The sequence below is a fragment of the Myotis lucifugus genome, unplaced genomic scaffold (assembly GCF_000147115.1).
Source record: "Myotis lucifugus unplaced genomic scaffold, Myoluc2.0 scaffold_1656, whole genome shotgun sequence".
Lineage (NCBI taxonomy): Eukaryota > Metazoa > Chordata > Mammalia > Chiroptera > Vespertilionidae > Myotis > Myotis lucifugus.
This window is the reverse complement of record NW_005872704.1, coordinates 19,344-41,905: the sequence shown is the minus strand read 5'-3', so window position 1 is coordinate 41,905 and position 22,562 is coordinate 19,344. Positions and strand designations below refer to the sequence as shown.

Genomic DNA, 22,562 nt, shown 5'->3' with positions numbered 1-22,562 from the left:
CCCTGGTAGCTTCCCTCTGGGACAGCGTCCCTGTGCTGATTCCCTGGGAAGAGCCTTGCAGACAAAACCGAGAGACCCGCCAGCTCCGAGTCCCTGGGGCTCCTGACCGGGCGTGACCATTACCACGTGCTGGGGACATGCCATCTGCACAGCAGGCCCGCGGGTCACACGCTGTGGCCCTGGCAGCCCAGCTGGCACAGCAGCAGGCAGGCAGGGCCCGGGCCCACTGGCAGAGGGCACAGGACGGTGGGGTGTCAGGCACAGCCCCCCAATTCTGCAGTCAGCACTCCCATCGGAGCTGCTTTCTGAGAGTCGAGGTGGGGCCCACGGAGGAGCCACGGCTTCCTTCAGGACCCTCAGAGCTGCCGCCTGTCTAGCCCGTGGCAGGGGGTGCTCCCCCGTTTCCCGCCGTGGTTTCCTGTGGGAACTCGGTCCCGGGCTGGCCACACACAGGAGCAAGTAGGTGAGAGGTGGCGGGCCAGGGAGGCCTCCCCAGAGGGAAGGGGGCTCCGGGAGGGGTGGCCGGGAAGGCCCTGAGGGAGGCCCCAGTGCCCAGGAACTTACCGCATCTCAAAGCACCACTTTGGCTGAGACGGGCTTTGAGCAACCCACGTGGCTCCTCAGCCGCGGGTGGTGTTTCTGCAGCGCCCCTGGGAGGAGCAGCCAGGACACCCTGGGGTCCTCAGCCCGCACAGGAATCACTTCCACGCACCCTGACTGGAGGCGGCAGACGCTGGCCTGTGGGAGACAGGAGGGCGAGCTGCAGGTGCTCGGCTCCGAGAGCGCGGGGCTCCTTGCACAGCTGAGCTGCTGTGCTGGGCACATGCAGGGTGAGGGGCAGAGAGAAACGGCAGCTTGAGTGCCCCAAGGGGTGGAGATGCCGTCCGGGTCCCAGAGGGGACGGTGCGCCCCCCCCCCCCAGTGGTGTGGCCTGTATCCTTACAACTCCCTCCCAGTGGCCTCTGACCTCTGACCAGGAGACAGAGGAGTCCACCCTCCTGCCTCTGTGCTCCGGTGGGGAAGGGAGGTTGGAGGGTGGGGCTGGTTCTGAGGCAGCAGGCGGACCTCCTGCTCCCTCCAGCCCCAGACTCGCCCGCCGCCGCCAGCCCCTGCTCTGTGTGCCTCCAGGAAGGCCCTAGGTTTCCGCCCGCCCTGGCCCTGCGGCTGTTGCTGCATCAGCTCCCCAGGCACCGCCAGGCTTTCCAGGTGCTCAACCAGGCACGGCCTCCAGCCAGAGCTCAGCCAGGTCACATGGAAAACAGCCCCCAGGGCCTTGCCCTGCCCCAGCCCCGCCAGCCTCCCTGTCCCTGTCCCCCCTGCGCCCCCCCCCCCCCACACACACAGGTAGGATTGCTGTGAAACCTTTTGGGAGCATGTGTGTGGCCTGGCCGTGCATCCAGACACAGCTTCCGTAGGAACACAGTGCATTCCTGCAGAGCTGGGAAAACAAGCAACAAACAAACAAAACCCATGGCCACTCAGAGAAAAAGGGACATGAAAAGTCTGGAATAGGACCAGAGAGAGGCAGAGACAACAGGAGCAGGACAACCTGTGCCTGCCACGGCAGCCACGCCTGGCCCTCAGCTTCTGGCACCGGCATGAACAGAGAAACTGGATCCATTACAGAGTCATGTTCAAACCGAACTTTGAAACTGGCATCCTTCTCAGGTCTGTTCGTGGAGGGGTGTCGTGGGAGGCCTCTGAGGTCTGTGCAGGACGCACGGAGGGGGCCGTGGGGCCGTGGGGGCGCGATGCCTGGCCTCCCATCGCCTCAGGAGTCCCTTTCTGTCCGGTCTGTGCACTTGGAGGACGGGGCATGCCTGAGGGCAGCAGGCGTCTGGCTCGGAGGGGAAGAGGGAGGAAAGCCTGGCGGAGGGTCAGGTGAGGAGGGGACTATGGGACACACCAGCAGTGAGTGGTGGATGGCGAGCTTCAGGGGGTGCAGGGACCAGGCCCCACTGCTCAGCGGTGCATTTCAGAGCGAGCACCAGCTCCCCCGGGGAGGGGAGGACGGACGGGAAGAACAGGCTCCCACGTCCTGGAGGCCTCTCCCCGTGAGGGCCCAGCCCCGGACAGACATCAGCGCTGAACAGAAACGCACTGGGGTCATTTTAAATTCCTTCTTTATTTAAAAAAGCATTTTCTGGGTTTTAAAAACTTCTCCAGCACATAATTTTTCCTGCCCCTTAGCACTTCTTTCCTGCCTCCCTCGCTCCCGCTGCAGGTGCCTCGGCCACAAGACCCACATGGAGACCATGCCATTGAGACGCGGGAGCCAGAGGGGCGGAGGCTCGAAGGAAGGTGGTCACTGGTCCAAGGAGAAGTTCATTTGCACAAAAATATAAACTGTGGAGGATGAGGCCAGCACATAATGTATGGATTGATCTACAATCCATATAAAAAAATAGACCCAAACTGTCACTTTACATTATACAAAATAATATATATTTTTTGAACAGCACTTACCCATCTGCACACACACACGTGCACACATGTACACACACACATTCACACATACATGCATACACTCGTGCACACACACAAACGTGCAATGCGCACACACACGTGCACATGCACATACAAGGTGCAGTGGCCCGGGCACACCTGCTCCGGCCGGGGTGTCAGTAGGCGAAGATGACGCGGTAGGTGACCTGGTGGCCATTGTCCCAGGCGTAGAGCAGCCGGTCCTTGGGGTTGTAGTCGATCTGGGTGGTATAAGAATACTCGTTCTCAAACAGCAGCCGCGGCACGATCTGCGTGTTGGTGTGGGTGTCGAAGGCGTAGGAGATGTTGGCGTGGCGCTGGTTGTGGCTGTCCACGGCGTACAGCACCCCGCAGATGACGAAGCAGTGGCCGTACAGGTTCCGGCGGAGCCCCGTGCGCCACGTGGTCTCCTTCCGCGTGCTCAGGTCTGCGGCATTGAGCTTGCTCAGCACGATCACCTCCTGGCTGAAGCCCTCTTCGTCCAGGGCGGGGTAGATGAGCCACAGCCCGTTCTCGTCCACGGCGAAGTCCACGTCTGAGGGGCCCTGCCGGCCCCAGGGCGTGGCCTCCTCGTAGGCGTCGGGCAGCAGGGCCCAGGCGGCCACGTAGCGGCGGCGCAGGTCGTACTTGATGAGGGTGCGGGTGAAGGCGCGGCTGTAGTAGAAGGCGCCCCCGAACACCACGTGCCCCGTGCCCGCCCAGCTGTAGGGCAGCTTGTACGAGTTGCTCCAGCGGCCTGCGGGGACAAGGCGGGCTCAGCATGCGGTGCCCAGGGTGCGGGGACGAGCAAGGGGTCTGCACCCTGGTCTGTCGTGGCTCCCCCACTTTCTACATTCACGGCCCAGCAGCCTCATCTGTCCCATAGAAATGGCTCTGGCCACTCGCCTCACTGCTGCTCCAGGAACCCAGGTTCGGCCCCAGGGGAGCGTGGTGGCGAGCTCTCAGGGCCGGGGAAAGGAGGTCCTGACTCCAGGCTGCCCCCGTCCCAGGGGCGTGAGGGAGGGCAGACGTGAGATCTGAGGCCGTGGGGGAGGTGGGGGGAGAAGGCCCCGTCTCGTGCACGGCACACCCAGGCCAGCGTGACTGCGCAGAGGACAGAGGAGGGAGAGCCGCGGGCCCGCACGCACCCTGTCTGAAGTTCTCCAGGTTCCTGAACTCCACCAGGGTGCTGCCGTGGGAGGAGTCGGTCACGTAGATCCGCTCGTCGCTGGCCAGCGGGTCCTTCATCCAGGCCCCTTCGTTCCGCCCATATGTGTTCTGGGTGGTGGGCCCGGTGATGGTGGACAGCGTGTCCTTGCACCTTCCTGAGGGAGAGAGAGGTCGGGTGAGGGCAGAAAGCCCCCCAAGCCTGTGGCTAGTTCCTCCTGGAGTCTGGACTCCGGAGCCGGCTCAGCCCCGAGTCACCGGCCCCACGCTCTCTGCCTCGCTCCGCTCGGCCTCTGCTGCGCCCGTGCCTCCCGGGCCGCCATCCCCAGCGCTCGCTGCTGCTGCCTCCGACTTCTCCCCTCAGAACCGTCCCTGTGGGCCTCGCTGTGTCCTTTCCCGAAGCCAGAGCCTCTCCCACGGCGCCGGGTGCTCCTCTTACAGGCACCCTGCATCTCGGCAGGCCCCCCCAGCACAGGCCGACCCCTGGGGCTCGGTGAGGACAGGGCAACAAGACGGTGCCCCGAGCGAGGACGCTGTGGTGGCCAGGAGCACTGTCCACAGCCCCTGAGCTGCCCCAGAGGCTCGGCCCAGGCTGTTTGGGGCCCAGAGACCAGCCCTCTGGATCCTCCAGCCTGTGCCGGGCACGGGGAGCGGGCGGCGGCTTGCTCTGGGCTGGGCTCCTGCTGAGGTCAGTCTGCCTCCATGGGCCAGCAGCTCAGCAATGCTCCGCGCGGCTCTTTGGAGCAACCTGGGGCCCAATCGAGGCCTCGCAGCACGAGGACAAGCTGGCTCTGGGCCGAGCGAAAGCCTGAAAAGCTTGAATGTCCAAGACCACATGTGACGACAGAGAGCACACGTGACAGAGAGCACACGTGACAGAGGGCACACGTGATGACAGGCACACGCTCATTGTGCTGCACCCGTGCGTCTGAGCCGACGGGGAAAGGCAGGTGGAGAGCCGGTGTCAGACTCTGCCAGCCTGGCAACCAGACACAGGACACCTCACCCGCCATCAGGGCTGGGCCAAGGCGGGCCCCGTGGGCAGGACAGCTGCTCCCTGACATTCAGCTCCAGGTTCTCACAACTCCAGGCCACCCCCATTTCCAAGCTGTCCCAGTCTGTTCTGTGGCTCTGCTCCCCATCAGTGGTCCAGGAAGGAGCCCCGCGGTCAGGACGGGGCAGCCAGGCGCTGCAAGCGGACGGTGGTTGTTTCCTGGCGGACCCCGCAGTGGGGGCCGTTGGCAGGGTGCAGGCAGCTGGAGGGGGCTTAGGCCCTGGCCGGACAGTGGAGAGGGACCCGTCCCCCTAAGACCATCAGCAGAACCACCAGCCGAAGCCTTGTCCCCCGACCGAGCTCATCTGCTCGACAATAAAATGGACGTTCGGGTGGGAAACACCTCCCTCCTGACGCCCAACAGCCAGCGGGGAAGCCAGGCGTCCTGTGCCCTGGGGTGAGCCCCCTCCAGGGAGGGCACTGCTCACATGCCACCCTCGCCTGGCAACGCCTGGCTCGAGGGGCCGTGAGGTGTCCAGGTGAGCCCGGGGCCAGGGGAGCTGCTGGGCAGGGGACTTAGGCAGCGACGAGGGCATTTCTAGTCTGGGTGCCCAGCAGGGTCCCTGCCTAGGGCGTACCCCCTCCCCAGGCTGGTGCTGGGTGGGGGAGACTTTCTCCCCCAGATCACGGTCATGGGGTTTCCCAGCCTGTGGAGACCCAGGCCGCCCTGCTGTTGTCATGCCGACTGTCTCTGCTCCTCCGACCCGGCCCCACCGAGCCAGGAGCTGCCGACCTCCCGGTCTGTCCGCTGCCTGGGCCCCGGGCACAGCCGCTTCTTCCGGCGTCGCCCACGCAGCCCCGGCCCGTGCCCATGGCCTCTCCTCCCGCCTGGAGCCGGGCTCCCCCTGACGCTCGTTAAACAGCCGAGGTCGGTTCTGGAATTTCTCTGGTTTCAGTTTCCCTGAGGAAAGGGTCGGCCTTTTGGGAGGTCACAGCATCGGGTCTGGAAACCGTGGGATAGGATGTTCCTTTTAACGTAGCCGCACGCCTCAGCCCCAATCAAAACCGCGCTCGTCCCCCAGCCAGCAGCCGTCGCGCAGCACCCAGTGGCCGGGCCACTGCCACCAGATGACGCCACGTGAGAGGCACGGGGCCCGCAGCCCGGCTGGTCTGAAGCAGCCAGGCACAGGCTCGGGCCTGCAGAGAAGGTTCTGGAAAGGGAATGTCACCCACACCAGCGATGGGCACTCGACAGCAACGGGCAGTGAACGGCGACTCCGGAAACCAGACTCGCACAGCGACCTCCCCCCTCGGGTTAAGGGAAACGGAAGATGCACGAGGCAGCGCCGGTGGGCGGTCCTGGAGCGGGGCCCCCTCACGCCGTCCCTCTAGTTGAACAGGGCGTTGACCAACGAGAGAGAATGTCCCCTCCCACCCGCTCACCGCGGCCCTGGCCGCCAGGACACCACAGGCGTCAGGTCCTCAGCTTCTCAGCCAAACTGCTGGAGGGAGCGGAGAGCCCCGAGGACCCGGTTGGGGTCACACCAGAAAACCCACGAGTGGCAACCCCCAGGGAGGGGCGGGCAGAGGCCTGGGTGGGGCCAGGCCGGGCGGGTGGTGGAGACGGCGGCCACAGAAGGGGCTCCAGGCGGCAAACACCATCAGCCGGGTGAGGGCCGCCGCGGAGGCCCAGGGGCAGATTCCTGTTTCCGGGCAAACTGTCCCTCCACCTCAAGGTGACTCGGTGGAGAAGGGGGCCCGGGGCGCTCACTCCATGGCAGAAGGGACTGTGGGCGCTGGGCTCAGGGACTGCCCCGGGGTGGCCATGGGCCTCCCTCAGGTCCCGGCATCCTGCAGAAGTTGAGCAGATGCAGCCTCACACTGTCCATGTGGAGGGACGGCCCAGCTACGGCCAGCTGCCGCCCCCCCACCCCCCGGCAGGAAGAGGAAAAGAAAGCGCCATCCCCTGGGCCCCCCACTGTGTCCGGCCCGTCACCCCCCGGAGGCCTCACCTGCTGGGCCTCAGCAAACTCCAGTCCCCGAGACCCACTGCCACTGCCCACCACAGCCCAGGACAGGAAGTGCCGGGCACGTGGCTGCAGACCTTGTGGAGCCAGGCCGTGGCCCACTGGCTCCCATGCACTTGACCAAGGACGGCCCTCTGGGTCCATGGACCCGGGTGTGAAGCTGGTCGCAGCTAAGGGCACAACACAGGCCCGTTCTCTGTGGCTCAGCCCGAGCCTCCGGCTCCCACGATCGCGAGGCTCAGCCTTTCACCTGAGCGGACCCGGCCAGGCAGGTGGAGCGCTCACCTATGACGTTCCGGATGTCGTCCTCCTCCGGGTGCAGGGTGGGGCTGGCGGGGGCTGTGCCCTCAGCAGGGGGGGCCTTCCCCAGGGAGTCTGTCCTGACTGTGGTGGGAGGCACTGGGGACGAGTGTGTGTCCCCAGGAGCCACCGGCAGGGCAGCCGGGGCCGGAAGAGGTGGGGTGGCCGTGTGGGGCCTCGGGGGTGGGTGAGGCCCGCGTGGGAGGTGGGAAGGAGCGCCTCTTCCCCCGGGGGGCTGGAGGGACAGTGGCTTGGCGGTGGTGTGGGGGACTGGCTCGGCGGGAAGGCAGGAGGCGGGTAGGGACTTGGGGGGGCCGAGGGGGGAGGGCCTTGAGGCCATGGGGGAAGGACGGGGGCCATGGGCGGGGGGGGACCACATCCCGTGGTCGCAGCAGCGCCGTGACGGGGTGGGTTGCCCGGCCCTGCGGGCCCACAGTGGGCAGCAGGGCTGTTTGTGTCTTCAGCAGCTGGGTCCTCAATCAGCAAAGTCCACTCCGCTGTCATCGCTGAAGAAACTGGTTCTTTCTGGGGAGCAAACAGGCTCACGTGACTCCGGAGAGAACGGGCCAGTGCAGGGACCCAATAGAGGAAGGTGGGAGGGAGCAGAGCGCAGGCCTCTGCCTCGACAGGCTTTCCCCCCGGGACCCGGGCCTGGGAGGAAGTCAGGCCCCACCCATCCGTCCACTCGTCCCGTGTTTATGGCACAGACAGCAGTGAGCAGAGTAAGGTCCTTGCCCCCCAGAGCCACCTAGTGAGGGACACACTGACAGTAGACACGGGCCGTGCACATGGCAGTGTACGGAGAGAAGCTGGTGGGTGCGGAGGGGCCGGGAGCAGCGGCAGGGGACCTGCGTGATGGGTACAGTGGTCAGCTCTACTCGCTGGAAGGGAGATGAGCAGAGGCCTGAGGACGTGAGGGAGCCGGGCAGCTGCAGGGAAGAGTGCTCTGGGGGAAACAGCAGCCGTGCAAAGGCCCTGGGGCCGGAACATGCCTGCGAGGCCGATGTGGACAAAGAGGAGGGTTCGAGGTGGGGGTAGCAGGAGGTGAGGGCAGAGGGACATGGGAGCCGGTGGCGGGGGGCTTGGGTGCTGCGTGCGGACTCCAGTTGTTATCCTGAGTGAATGGGCGCGTGCGCAGGGTGTGAATGGAGAAGGAAGGTGGGAGCAGATTTCCTAGGGACTAGAGGTGTGGCCCCACGAACTAGTGGGTGAGCTGGTGGATCTCTGCTCATCAAGGCACCCGAGGTGCAGGCCGCAGGCAGTGAGACAGCCTTGCAGCTCATGTGACTGACAAGGCACTTGTCCCCAAATACGCCAGCCTCCCCAAATCAATGATAAAAAGACAACAGTTAAAAATGGACAAAAGGACTATGACAGCAACTGGGTGAGCAGAGCTGGGGACGAGCCGGACTGGACCCTTTGGGGTGTGGGAAGGGGAGGGCGGGGGGAGGGGCACAGAGTTCAGGAAGCAGGAGAGACCAGGGACAGCCAGGGCTTCTGGGAGTCAGAGGCGGGAGCGCCGTGTGTCAGGCCGGAGGCCAGGCCCGGGGAAGGGCAGGCAGGAGGGTGACTCCTCGCCGCCACGTGGTCTTCTGAAAGCCCGTGAGGTCAGGGACCTGCCCTCGGCCCCGGGGGACACGGCTGCCCGGCCCGGCCCCAGCCCTGCTGGCCCCACTCACGCTGCTCTTCTATGTCGTTCTCGTCCTCGGGGTCCTGGGCTTTGTAGTAGGTGATGCCCCGGATGATGGCAGGCTTGGAGGCCGGCCGACCCCGCAGGGACACCTGCCTCTGGACGGGCTGCTGTGGCCGCACCAGCTCGGGCGGAGCCAGTGGCCGCGTCCGCAGGAGCTCGATGGAGTTGACGTGCTGGGACACGGTCTCCTCCCGCAGGAACCTCTCTTCATACTGTTCCTCAGAGGGACAGAGAGAGGCCAGGCCACCGGTCAGGCTCAGGGAACAGGAGAGGCCAGGCCACCGGTCAGGCTCAGGGGACAGGAGAGGCCAGGCCACCGGTCAGGCTCAGGGGACAGGGGGAGGCCAGGCCACCCGTCAGGCTCAGGGGACACAGTGGCCAGGCCACCGGTCAGGCTCAGGGGACAGGGGGAGGCCAGGCCACCCGTCAGGCTCAGGGGACACAGTGGCCAGGCCACCGGTCAGGCTCAGGGGACAGGGGGAGGCCAGGCCACTGGTCAGGCTCAGGGGACACAGTGGCCAGGCCACCGGTCAGGCTCAGGGGACAGGGGGAGGCCAGGCCACCCGTCAGGCTCAGGGGACACAGTGGCCAGGCCACCGGTCAGGCTCAGGGGACAGGGCGAGGCCAGGCCACCGGTCAGGCTCAGGGGACAGGGGGAGGCCAGGCCACCCGTCAGGCTCAGGGTACAGGGGGAGGCCAGGCCACCCGTCAGGCTCAGGGGACAGGGGGAGGCCAGGCCACCGGTCAGGCTCAGGGGACACAGGGAGGCCAGGCCACCGGTCAGGCTCAGGGGACACAGCGGCAGGTCAGGTGGGGCAGCACTGGAGCCCAGGCAACAGCAAGGACAGACTCAGCCTTCGTCTCAGAGCCAGGGCTCCTGTCTCGACACCGTGGCCAGCTCACTCCCCTCGTGGCTCCTCCGAGGCAGGACTGGGGCGTCAGCCCACTCACGGATCAGGAGGCAGGCACACAGGCTCCTGAGCAGGGCCGGGGCCAGTGCACTCAAAATCAGGGCCCCGGGGCTCCCGCTCCTGAGGGCAGTGGCCCATCCAGGAGGTGGTGGGGACCTCGGGGTGTGGCCCAGCCCTGCTCTCAGCCACTGAAGCCCCAAAAGGCCCCTCCCAAGAGGAGGCACGGCCCGTCCCCCGGGGCCCGTCAGGCGGGCGGCGGTGCGAGAGCAGAGCCACTTGGAAACAAGCCTCTGCCCCAGATGCCTGCGCCTGAGGGGCAGAGCGGCCTCAGAGTCACTGAGCTGCTGGCGGCACCGCCTCGCTGCCCAGGAGGCCTCTCTGCTGACTAAGGTCTGGCCTGGAGGAGGCTGGGCCCTCCCAGCCACAGACACGCGCCCTGCCTGCCGGCACGAAGAGACCGAGCCCTGGAAGGCAGGGTCCGGCTGGGGCCTGAGAGGCACCCACCTGCTCCTGCCGCCCCGCCTCCTGTCTCTGGCTGTGGAGGGGACCTGGGAGTCAGGACCAGAGGTGCCAGGGCGACGTTTTCGTGAGCACCTCGTGAGGTCAGACATGCCCTGCGTCTGTCTCACCACCGCTCCGCAGGCCGGCACCGCGCTCGCTTCAGGGGGCGCCGGGCCGAGCGGCCGTCTGGTCCAATGCCAGCCAGTCAGAGGCTGCGGGGCTCCTGAGTCCACAGCCTCCGCTGGTCAGGCGGCTGCCCCCTGTATCGCTGGGCCCAGGTGCCCTCTGCATCTCAAAAGCCCCGTCCCCCCGGGGCAAGCCTCAGGAGCGACTTTAATTCCGGGCTCTGAGGGGCGGGCAGGGCTCGGCGCCCTCTGGGAGCCGCGGGGAAGAGCACGACCTCGCACTGGCCCGGCCAGAAAGCGTCACCCCTGCATTCCTGGCACAGGCCTCGGGCCGCCGTGGTTCCCTCATCCGTTATCCAAGACTCTGCGTGTGATTTCAGTTCCTGGCGTCTGGCTGTCCCCTCTCCCGCCCGCGCCCAGAGCCCTCACCACCTCCAGGCCAGGACCTTCTTGGCGAGAGGCCTCCCGACTGCGCCCCCGCCGCCCCTTCTGAGAAGCCGAGAATCGTCTACAATGGTCCCCTCAGCCGGGCTCATTGAAGGGGCGGGTGAGAGAGGACGAGCCCAGCTGGGCCCCTCCCTCGGGGTCCTGGCTCTGTCCCCACAGCGGGTTGGGTGGACTGTGCTGACCGCAGTGTGATGACTGGGCCTTGGGGGGGACAGGCCTCTGCTGAGCAAGGAGGGATTTGGGAGTCTGGCTGGTTTGCTGTTTGCCCTCAGGAAACCTGAGCTGGTTCACACCACACGATGCGTCACCGAGACCGTGGCGAGCTCAGCCTGGCCGCTGGGGCAGGGCCAGGGGCGGCAGCAGCCCACACTGGGCAGCAAGCGGGCGGGGGCGCCCAGGGCCACGGAGGTGCCCCCAGGTTCTCTTCCAGCCCAAACGTCCTCCCCTGGGGTTCCGAGCTCAGACCTGCTCCAGCGGCCCAGCAGGCAGAGCAGGCACTGCCCAGCAGCAGCACGTCGGGCCCCGACATGGGGATGTATGTGATGGTTGAAGGAATATGATACTTCCCCAAAGCATCAAGCAGTCGTCACGGGCAAAGCCAGGAAACGAGAGGCCTTCCTCATCCCTGTTCTCTGGTTTGGAACGGGTTTGTTCTGAGTCACGCACTGGGCAGGGTGCAGGCGCCATACTGTCCACAGGGCTAAGCTGACTGCTGTCCTGCCCTCGGAGCACATGTGCCCGGTTCCCCAAACCGCGGCGCTGCCCACCCGGCACCCCTGAAGGAGCTGCTCTTCCTCCAAGTCCCAGGCCGGGGGATGAGCGACCCAGGCAGCAGCGTCCTATGGACAAGGCCGCCCAGCCCTCCCAGGTGACCGCAGCCTCGGCCCTGCCCCGCCCACACCCCGCCTGGCTGCCTGGGGGAGGCCCCTGCGTGGTGCACCTAGAATCCCTCTGCCATCCACCTGGCGTGAGGCGGCTGTCACGGCTGCCCTCCAGGGGCCAGCACCTCCCACCGCTGCCCTGGCCCTGGCGGAGTCTGCACCCGTTACCCGCTGCCTCCTCCACTCACTCAGGTGAGCCTCCAAGTTAATGCTGTTTCTTGGTCATCCATTTAGGGGGCAACCTGACACATTAAATGGTATCACGTGTCACCCCCAGCACATGAACCAACGTAGGAACTGAAGCCGGAGCAAACGGGTCGCAAATGGGAGGAACTTTGAAACAAGTGGGTGGTTGGATGTCGATCAAGTCGCATCAGACAGTGTCCGTTACACGGGTGACCGTGTGCTGAGACCCCCACCGCCACTTCCCGCTGAGCCAGGGCGACTGCGAGCTCTCCTGGCTCTGGCTCCTCACCGGCCCGGCCCGCGTGCCAGCGGAGTCCTGCCCTCAACACTGACCCGCGGCCCTCTCTGGGCCTCAGAGGTGCCGAGGGACGACAGGGACCCGGCCTGCGACAGGATGGGATCAGCGCGGTGCACCTGCCAGGCGCTCATGCTGGGGGAGGGACGGTACCTCGGGGTGGGCGTAGGCCGCGGCCGCATCCCTCTGCAGGGTGGAGCCTGCCCCCGCCTCCGGGAGCCCGGCTGCCGCGTCCCGGGAGCAGTTCTTGCCGCGCTTGCTCATCTCGGCACGAATTCCCTCCACGTCCTCTTTGATTTGCTCGTTTTCCTTGGTGAGGTTTTTAGAAACTTCCTGAGAGAAAACATTTAAAAAGTGGTTCATCACTGCGCTGAAGACCAGCAGGAGGTGCTGCCATCTGCTCAGAGCACAGAACTGCCAGGCCGGCTGGACACCGGCCCAGAAGCCATTGGGCCCTGAGTGTGTCCAGCCTGCGCTGAGGAGCCGTCCAGGCCCCAGGACTTGGGTCCCACATCCCAGGCCCACATCCCAGGCCCCACATCCCACATCCCAGGCCCCTGGTCCCACATCCCAGGCCCCACATCCCAGGCCCCACATCCCACATCCCAGGCCCCTGGTCCCACATCCCAGGCCCACATCCCAGACCCCACATCCCAGGCCCACATCCCAGGCCCCACATCCCAGGCCCACATCCCAGGCCCCACATCCCAGGCCCACATCCCAGGCCCCACATCCCAGGCCCACATCCCAGGCCCCTGGTCCCACATCCCAGGCCCACATCCCAGGCCCCACATCCCAGGCCCCTGGTCCCACATCCCAGGCCCCACATCCCAGGCCCACATCCCAGGCCCACATCCCAGGCCACATCCCAGGCCCCTGGTCCCACATCCCAGGCCCCTGGTCCCACATCCCAGGCCCCAGGTCCCGGGTCCCAGGCAATATTTCTGATGCTTGGCTCCAGCAGCCCCACTGGAGCCTGGCTTTCCCAACCGAATCGTGTGTTTAAGGTCAAGTGTGGCAGAAAGAAAGGCACTGAGTACCCCTGGGAGCTCATCCTGGGGAGGGGAGGAGAGGACAACTCCCACTGGAGGGAGGCCACACGCAGGGGGAAGAGGAGCTCTGGGCATGGCACCTGTGCAGGCCCAGGGCCCAGGAGGGGCGTGGACCGGGCAGCAGGGGCCCTTCCCGAGGGGGTGGCGCCGCGGGGTCTGAGTCACAGGCAGCTGTGGACAGGCTCCGAGGTGCCCTTTCTCCTCTGAGTTTAGAGCCCTGAGCTGCACTGCGGTTCACTTTGTCCCACTCTGGCCGCTTCTAAGGTTCTCATGAGCCTCTGAACTGCCCATGCTCTGTCCTCCTAGGGCAGTGATGGCGAACCTTTTGAGCTCGGCGTGTCAGCATTTTGAAAGCCCTAACTTAACTCTGGTGCCGTGTCACATATAGAAATTTTTTGATCTTTGCAACCATAGTAAAACAAAGACTTATATTTTTGATATTTATTTTATATATTTAAATGTCATTTAACAAAGAAAAATCAACCAAAAAAATGAGTTCGTGTGTCACCTCTGACGCGCGTGTCATAGGTTCGCCATCACTGGCCTAGGGCCTAGGCCGTGTGCAGGGGCAGCCAGCAGGTGAGGTGGAGCCGGATTTGCTTCCTGTCTTTCTTTGACACACAGACGAGGCAGCCTGCGATGAGGCTGTGTCCTAGAGGGAAGTCAGGAGCCCGGGGGGGGTGACACAGACACCTGGTGTGGGCTCCTGCAGGGCTGGCCACGCGTGGCCGTGGGAGGGCTCGGGGTCCCCCGGGCGCACCCACGCAGCCTCTCTGATTGCACGGAACTCACTGTGCGGACAAGAGCCCGTGGGAAAGAGGTCTTGTTTCAGGTCCAGAGTGAGCCATCTCTCTGGGGTGGGTCACTCTTGACAGGGAGTGACCCCCATTAGGAGAGTGGATTCCTGGCCCATGGCTGTTGCCAGACCAGCGTCCACATGTGAACGGGGAAGTCCTGGCAGTTTCCCTGTGGCTGTTACGGTGAGTCAACGAGTTCATGTGAGTGGCTGTGAGTTTTCATAGAAGGTTAGAGCTGGCCTGGACCCCACAGCTCAAGCCTAACCTTTCATTGCAAGGTGAGGACATGGAGGCCCGGAGCAAGGAGGCGATTAGCCTGAGGACCTTTCAAAACAAGTGTCAGAGGAAGAGCCGAGATGGTGGCGTAGGAAAAAGCCTGTACTCGCTGCCTCCCACAACCACATCAAAATTACAGCTAAATACAGAACAACCAGCATCCAAAACTGCCGGAAATCTGGCTGAATGGAAGTCCTACAACTAGAAAATTAAAGAAAGCACACCGAGACTGGTAGGAGGCACAGACTGGCTGGACCAGCACCCACATGTGGCATTTTTTAAATCAGGAGGGAGATTGTCTCTGCGGAGGCCGCCCGTGAGGCGCAAGGGGTCCAGTCCCCACCAGACCCCAGCCCAGGCTCCCAGAGCTGGGAAGAGAAGTCCCCATGACTTTGGGCTGTAAAAGAGGGGGTTGGGGCTCAGTGACACAGAGGCTGCTGGAGTTCTAGGTGTTCCTCTTAAAGGGCCCGCACATGAACTTACAAGGTCCCGCTTCCTCTGAGCTCCGGCGCAGGGCAGTGGCTTTGGGGGGCCCAGACAGATACGGGGAGGAACTGGACTGTCTGGCATCAGGGTAGGAACCTGGGGCAGCTTTCTCCCAGATGGAGGTGCTCACAGGGGTCATTGTTGCTGTGCTGGGACCTCTCTGGTTGCAGGGCTGACTGGCAGGGGTAATATCTGTTTGCTCCGTCCTGGTGATTCCCAGAGACCCTGCCCCATCCAATTTGCAACCTGCCCAACCTGTTTGCAGTGGCTTTTGCATATGAATGGCCTGTCCTAGCTCAGGCTTCAGGCTTTGCTGAAACCTCTTAAGAAAGAGGCAGCTGGTGTCAGTGCACCCCATTCCTATCAGCAAGAGGCCCAAGTCCCTGCACTAGTAGGAGCCTGTCTTGCTTCACAGCTGGGCTTCACCTGGGCAGCTCCATGCCCAATACAAGTAGTTCCTGCGGGGTGGCCCCAGGCAGTGGCTGACTTTGTACCTCCCTGGAGGCCCTAGAGCCAGTGCACCCAGTGGACAGCTTCAACCATAGCCAATTACTACTCTACACGTCTATAAGCGACCACTCAAGGGGCAGACTCAGTGAGCACCAAAGCCCCACTGAAGCAAGTCCTGCTCCATAGGGGTGTCCCCTGCACAGCTGCTCTTCTACTATAGTCGCAGCTGATCCTCACAGCCAATTGGCCTGGAGGTCAATTCCTCCCAGTGATGCCAACAGCAATCAAGACTCAACTACAAGGCAGTGCACACAGCCCACACAGGGGCGCACCTAGAGCTCCCAGCTCAGGCGACTGGGGAGGCTGAGCCACTGGGCCCTACAGGACACATACTTCACAAGGCCACTCTCCCAATTCCAGGAGACATAGCAGGCTCTACCTAATACATGGAAGCAAACACAGGGAAGCGTCAACATGGGGAGACAACAAAACATGCCACAAATGACAGAAATGGAAGAAAGCAAACTTTTGGATACAGAGTTCATGGTTGCAGGGCTGGCCCCAGAGAGGGCCGCGGGTCAGGGCCTAGACCATGGGTATAAGGTTACTCATGGATCTTCATGAGACTTTCAAGGATCTTAGTGAGAAAGTCAAAGATATGAAAAAGGACCAATCAGAAATGAAGCCTACACTAACTAAAATAAAGAATCACTTTCAGGGATTCAATAGTAGAGTAGAGAATTCTGAGAATCATATCAACGATGTGGAATATGAGGAAGCAAAAACACCCAATCAGAAGAGCAAAAAGAAAAAAAAAATGAAGATAGTGTAAGGAGCATACCAACATGTCCATTATGGGGGTGCCAGAAGGAGAAGAGAGAGAGAGCAAGATATTGAAAACCTATTTGAAGAAAAAATGACAGAAAACTTCCCCTACCTGATGAAAGAAATAGACATACAAGTCCAGGAAGCGCAGAGAACCCCAAACAAGAGGAACCCAAAGAGGCCCGCACCAAGACACATCATAATTAAAATGACAAGGGTTTAAGACAAAGAAAGAATCTTAAAAGCAGCAAGAGAAAAACAGTTAGTTACCTACAAGGGAGTGCCCATACGACTGTCAGCTGATGTCTCAACAGAAACTATGCAGGCCAGAAGGGAGGGGCAAGAAATATTCAAAGTGATGAATAGTGAGAACCTACAACCAAGATTACTTTACCCAGCAAAGCTCTCATTTAGAATTGAGGGTCAGATAAAGAGCTTCGCAGACAAGGAAAAGCTGAAGGAGTTCATCACCACCAAACCAGTATTATATGAAATGTGAAGGGTATTTTTTAAGAAGAAGATTAAAAATATGAACAATAAAATGACAGTAAATACATATCTATAACAATTGAATCTAAAAATCAAAATAAATGAGCAAGAAATCTAATGAATAAAATAAGCTGGTGCATAAAATAGAATCAGAGATATGGAAACATGGAACAGACTGACGATTCTCAGAGGGAAGGGGGGAGGGGCGAGAAGAGATTAACCAAAGATCTTACCTATAGACACCGGCAGTAGGGGGTGAAGGCCTGGGGCAGGTTAGGAACCGGGTGGAGGGGGGCAAAGGAGGACATCTGTAATACTCTCAACTATAAAGATTAAAGGAGAGAACCAAGACTGCTGCCTCGCACAACCACTTCAAAAATACAACTAAAAGACGGAACGGACATCACCCAGAACCACAGGAAGGCTGGCTGAGGGGAAATTCTTCAACTAGAAGGAAAGAGAACAGCCTACCGAGACTCAGAGGAGGCGCAGTGCGGAAAATACAAAGGTGCGGAGGTGCGCGGAGCGGGCTGGCGGCTGAGGGCGCGGTTGTCTGTTTCAATAGGGAGGGAGTCTCAGGCTCTGAGCTCCAGTTCTGGGCAAGTCTCTAGGGACCCAGACTCAAACGGGAGAAGCGGGACTGTCTGACATCGGTCGGAACTCGAGGGCAGCTTTCTCTCCGAGGTTTGCAGCGGTTGCTGGGACTCTGAGAAGCAGAGCCTCTGGGGACTAGACTGAGAGCAGCCATAACTGTTCGCTCCGCCCGCCCTGTTGATCCCGTGTGACCCGCCACGCCAAGCCCTGCACAAAGGCATTTGCGTGATAGCCTCAGGCAAAGGCTAGATTAGCACCTCCCCAGAGGACGGAAGTTCTCCCACTGCAGACACAGCTGTTTCTCACAGCCAGTTGGCCTGGAGGTCAAATCACCCCCAGTATTACCTACAACAATCAAGGCTTAACTACAACAAGACTGCGCACAAAGACCACTAGGGGGTGCACCAAGAAAGCATAAAAAATGCAGAGACAAAGAAACAGGACACAAATGTCAATGGAGGATATAGAGTTCAGAACCAAACTTTTAAGGTCTTTCAATAATTTTCTAGAAACTGCCAATAAACTTAATGAGATCTACAAGAAATCTAATGAGACCCTCGATGTTGTGATAAAGAACCAACTAGAAATTAAGCATACACTGACTGAAATAAAGAATATTATACAGACTCCCAACAGCAGACCAGAGGAGCGCAAGAATCAAGTCAAAGATTTGAAATGCAAAGAAGCAAAAAACACCCAACCAGAAAAGCAAAATGAAAAAAGAATCCGAAAATACGAAGATAGTGTAAGGAGCCTCTGGGACAACTTCAAGCGTACCAACATCTGAATTACAGGGGTGCCAGAAGATGAGAGACAGCAAGATATTGAAAACCTATTTGAAGAAATAATGACAGAAAACTTCCCCTACCTGGTGAAAGAAATAGACTTACAAGTCCAGGAAGCGCAGAGAACCCCAAACAAAAGGAATCCAAAGAGGACCACACCAAGATACATCATAATTAAAATGCCAAGAGCAAAAGACAAAGAGAGAATCCTAAAAGCAGCAAGAGAAAGACAGTCAGTTACCTACAAGGGAGTACCCATACGACTGTCAGCTGATTTCTCAACAGAAACTTTGCAGGCCAGAAGGGAGTGGCAAGAAATATTCAAAGTGATGAATGCCAAGAACCTACAACCAAGATTACTTTATCCAGCAAAGCTATCATTCAGAATTGAAGGTCAGATAAAGAGCTTCACAGATAAGGAAAAGCTAAGGGAGTTCATCACCACCAAACCAGTATTATATGAAATGCTGAAAGGTATCCTTTAAGAAGAGGAAGAAGAAAAAGGTAAAGATACAAATTATGAACAACAAAGATGCATCTATCAACAAGTGAATCTAAGAATCAAGTGAATAAATAATCTGATGAACAGAATGAACTGGTGATTATAATAGAATCAGGGGCATAGAAAGGGAATGGACTGACTATTCTCGGGGGGGAAAGGGGTGTGGGAGATGTGGGAAGAGACTGGACAAAAATCGTGCACCTATGGATGAGGACAGTGGGTGGGGAGTGAGGGCGGAGGGTGGGGTGGGAACTGGGAGGAGGGGAGTTATGGGGGGAAAAAAGAGGAACAAATGTAATCTGAACAATAAAGATTTAAAAAGAAAAAAGATTAAAAAAACACAACAACAAATGGCAGAGTGGAGCCCAGCCCCTTGGCCTGCTGGCTCCCTGGATCTCTAAGAACTCAGCCAGCTCTTGAGCAGCTCGGAGGACACCAGCGTGGACAGGGAGGGTATCCTGGCTGCTTGAGTCGGTCCAGAGGCCAGCAGCAGGTGCCACCCGCCAAGGAAGCTGGTTAGAGAGCCTGTGATCCGAGCTGCCTCCCAGCAAGCCCAGGTGCTCTTCATATGGAGGGACTGCAGCTGCCTGAGCCGGGCAGGGGCCTGAGCTGGGTGGTAGGGCCTGAGCCGGGCAGGGGCCTGAGCCTGGCGGTGGGGCCTGAGCTGGGTGGTGGGGCTTGAGCCGGGCAGGGGCCTGAGCCGGGCAGTGGGTCTTGAGCCGGGCAGGGGCCTGGGCCGGGCGGTGGGGCAGGCCAAGCTGCCGGGGAAGGACAGAAAGGTCCTGGTGGATTTGGGGGGCTGTACCTCGGCCGGGCAGGGGCCTGAGCCGGGCAGTGGGTCTTGAGCCGGGCAGGGGCCTGGGCCGGGCGGTGGGGCAGGCCAAGCTGCCGGGGAAGGACAGAAAGGTCCTGGTGGATTTGGGGGGCTGTACCTCGGTGCGCACCTCTGGAGAGCGGCCCAGTGTCTCTGTGGCCGCGGGTCTGGTGTGACGCGCTGCATCACCAGTGCACTCTGTGAGGGGCCAGTGGTCAGCCAGGCCAAGGAGGACCCCGCTCTGTGACGTCCCCCCTGGGAGGGGAAGTTTGCAAGAAGCAGATGAAGCACAAGGGTCCACCCAGGAAAACAGTGAGTCAGGTGACGTGGCCGATGCGGGTGCTGACCCTCCCACAGTCAGTGCACATCCTGGGGGCACCGAGGTGTGTCCCTTTCCTGCCCACAGGGCCCAGGGCTCCACTGGCACCCCAGTGGCGTGGCCTCAGTCGCCTCATTACCCACACAAGGCTCACGCTCCTGGCAGCCTGAGGCGGCGTTGCCATGTGCTGGCAGGGCCCCCATCTTGGGTCGCTGGGCCCCTGGAGGCCCCCGCACTGATCTGTAGTCCTCGGTGCCCCTCGGGCCGGTGAGGAGCCCGTCTCTGGGTTTGCACAGGGCAGGATGGAGGCAGCCGGCCCCCAGAGCCCAGAAGGCGGCAGAGGTCACCCCTCACGGGAACGGCAGAGCCTGTCCACCACCTAAATAAATGCCAGGCTGCAGGGCATCACCCATCAGCCGCCCCCAGTCAGCCTCGCCCTGGTCTCCTCCCTGGCTCAGTCCCCTCCTCCCCAGGGCCTATGTGGGGCACTTCTCAGGGGCTGGGGATGCCCCCCACGGGCACTCTTGATCTCACTCTTGATCTCACCTGGCAGAGGGAGGGCCCATGACCTCCTCCTCAGGCACAGCCGGGGCCGTGACGAGTACGGGGTGTGCGGCTGGTCACGGGCCACGCGGTGCTGTGGGGGCCTATCTGGCGGGGCGAGCGTCCCCTGGTCCCTGCTGAGGATCCCTGGGTGAGGCCCCGCAGGGGCAGGAAGGTGTGCACAGAACAGGTGGCAGGTGCTGGGGGCCTGTGCACAGACGCCCCTCGGGGGGAGGAAGTGTGAGAATGAGGCAGGGTTGCCGGGCAAGGGGACTGGATGTGGTGGCCCTGGGGTCCAAGGCTGGTGGAGACTGTCTGACCTCGTCCAGCGGCGGGACAGGTGTGTGCATGCCCGGCTGAGGCTAAGCCGAAGTGTGGGGACCTGGGGAAGGTGAGTGGGTACAGCAGGAGCAGGCGGCGTGCGGAAGGTGCTCTTTAGAGACCAGGGGCGACACCGGCACAGGCAGAGGCGGCCTCTTGGCCCCACTGGAAAAGCAGGAGATGACACCTGCCTTCTCCCCAGGCCTGGGCAGGACAATGGTGAGGCTGCAGCTTGGCAGCTGTGGGCGAGGCGGAGGGAGGGGCCCTCGGGGGCAGGGAGAGGGGGGGACCCGAGCCATGGAGGAGGCCACGCTGCCTGGCAGCTGGAGCCCCGGCATGCAGCAGGCTGAGGGCCCCGCTCCGGGAGCCGGTAGGGCCTGGGTGAAGGGAGCAGGCTTCCTTGTGGGAGTGACGTGAGCCCGCGTGGGGCCCCTGGACCCCGGGGCAGGGCTGGTAGCTCAGCCTGCCCTCCCCCTACTCCAAGCCCTCCAGGACCCATCGAGGACCAGGTGGGCAGGGACAGCCACCCCGGCTGGCAGCTGTCTCCAGCCCCCAGAGCAGCGGGTGTCCAGACTGTCAGCACAGGCAGGACGAGGCCCCGTCCCTCTGACCACAGTTGAGAGACGGCAGCCGGCCTGGGCGGAGCCGCCAGCTGCCGAGGCCAGCTGCTCCCCAAGCAGATGGCTGATGAGCATCTAGCCCGGCCAGGTGCTGGCTGAGACCTGGGACCCTGGTGCCCTGGAGCACAGGCCTCTGCTCTATAGCCACATGGGTATATGGTTCTTCTGCATGGAAAAGAAGGTAATGATATTACATTTCACTGGTTCTCTTGGTCACCAGCAATGTGTCTTCTGTCAAAACACTGGGAAGTTTGATACACTTTGGGCTTGGTCAGGAGAAAGACACGGAGACCGGAGACCCAGCATGCTCCTTACCTCCTCCAGTTTGTCCACTCGCCCCACCAGCTTGCTGGTGACCGAATGCAGCTTCAGGAGGTCCAGGCCATAGAACGCGCCCTCCAGCATGTCTATGATGGTGGCGAGCTGCGGAACAGGGCAGGTTAGTCTAGGGCTAGGCCAACGGACCAGGGCGAGCCCACAGGGAAACCCCAGGGACTGAGAGGTGGCCTCAGAGGTGGCATTTGTCTTGGCAGCCACGCAGGCAGACGCATTGGCGTGAGTGTACCCGCCTGCTGGGACCCTGGTGAAGCTCCGTCGTCTGTCTTTCCTCCTAGGCTGTCAGTCCTGTCAGTTAGCACAGCATCTGCCCGGCGGGGTCTGTGGACACCCAGTGGGGTGGCTGGAGCCTCAGTACCTGTGCATGCGGCCCTGGCACGCTGCCCTGGGGCGCCCCCGGCTGCTGAGAGCCCTGGAGGCAGCGTGTGTTCCTCGCACTGAGAGCACCGGCCCTGGCGGGAAAGTGCCTTGTGACCCCACTCTGAGGTCCAGCTGGACGGGCACCGAAGCCTCAGGTCCTCCAGGGGAAGGAGGCCACGGCCCTGGCACATCCCGGGCTCGGGGGGCAGGCGCGGGCAGAAGGCAGGTGCTTCGCCGGAGCCTCCTGCTGAGGCCCCCAGCACAGCCTGCTGGACGCCGGTCTGCACCTCTGCCCCACCAGCCCCAGCCTCGAGTCAGACAGAACCTGTGTACGAGGTCTCCGTCCTCCCACCGGTGCCGCCAGCGACCCCGGGGCCGGGCCGCGGAGGGGTCGGATCTCTGCTGTGATGATGTTTCGCTTCCTGGTAGGAAGTTCTGCTGCCCGTTCCAGGGGCCCCAGCGCCCCATCCTACAGCCGGACGGTGCCTTCGTCCAGACACGAGCTTCAGGGCAGAGCGTCGGCTCCGAGGGGCGGGCTGAGCGGGGTCACTCGCTGCCTGTTAAACGCCAGCGGCACCTTACGGGCAGTCACTGCGCAGCACGCGTCCAGGCGGTGCCCACACTCTCAACGGCTGTCACCAGCGCTCGGGCCGATCCGCAGGGAAGACGTCCCCACTGTGCGTTCAGGGGACTCGGCCAGACAAGGGAGTCACCTGAGCGATGACCGGAACCGTCGTCTGACTCCCAGACCCAGCTCCTCCCACCTCCCGGAGGCCGGGAGCCAGATGAGGCCGCCCCTGGTGGGCCTGCGGGCCACGTTCCTTAGCTGCTGGCCTGGCAGCTGCCCCCAGCCCGGCCTCCCTGGCTCCATTGGCAGATGAGCAGGAGCTGCCCCCAGGCCCCGCCTCCCTGGCTTCATTGGCAAAGATGAAGCAGAACGTGGCTCTTCACCAGCCTCCCCTGGATGTCGGTGCTGAAAGGTGACCAACTGCGTAAAGGCTAA

General features: G+C 62.0%; 1 protein-coding gene across 1 annotated transcript in view; it reads right to left on the bottom strand.

Moving 5' to 3' along the window:
- Nucleotides 1-2,106: 2,106 nt before the first annotated feature.
- Nucleotides 2,107-22,562, bottom strand: part of OLFML2B (olfactomedin like 2B) — a 23,270-nt gene continuing 2,814 nt past the window's right edge. The window contains 7 exon segments of the mRNA XM_023748678.1: nt 2,107-3,220; nt 3,612-3,788; nt 6,937-7,186; nt 8,572-8,856; nt 12,144-12,323; nt 21,179-21,478; nt 21,667-21,848. Coding sequence (XP_023604446.1) covers nt 2,622-3,220; nt 3,612-3,788; nt 6,937-7,186; nt 8,572-8,856; nt 12,144-12,323; nt 21,179-21,478; nt 21,667-21,848 — 1,973 coding nt within the window. The 3' untranslated portion in view covers nt 2,107-2,621.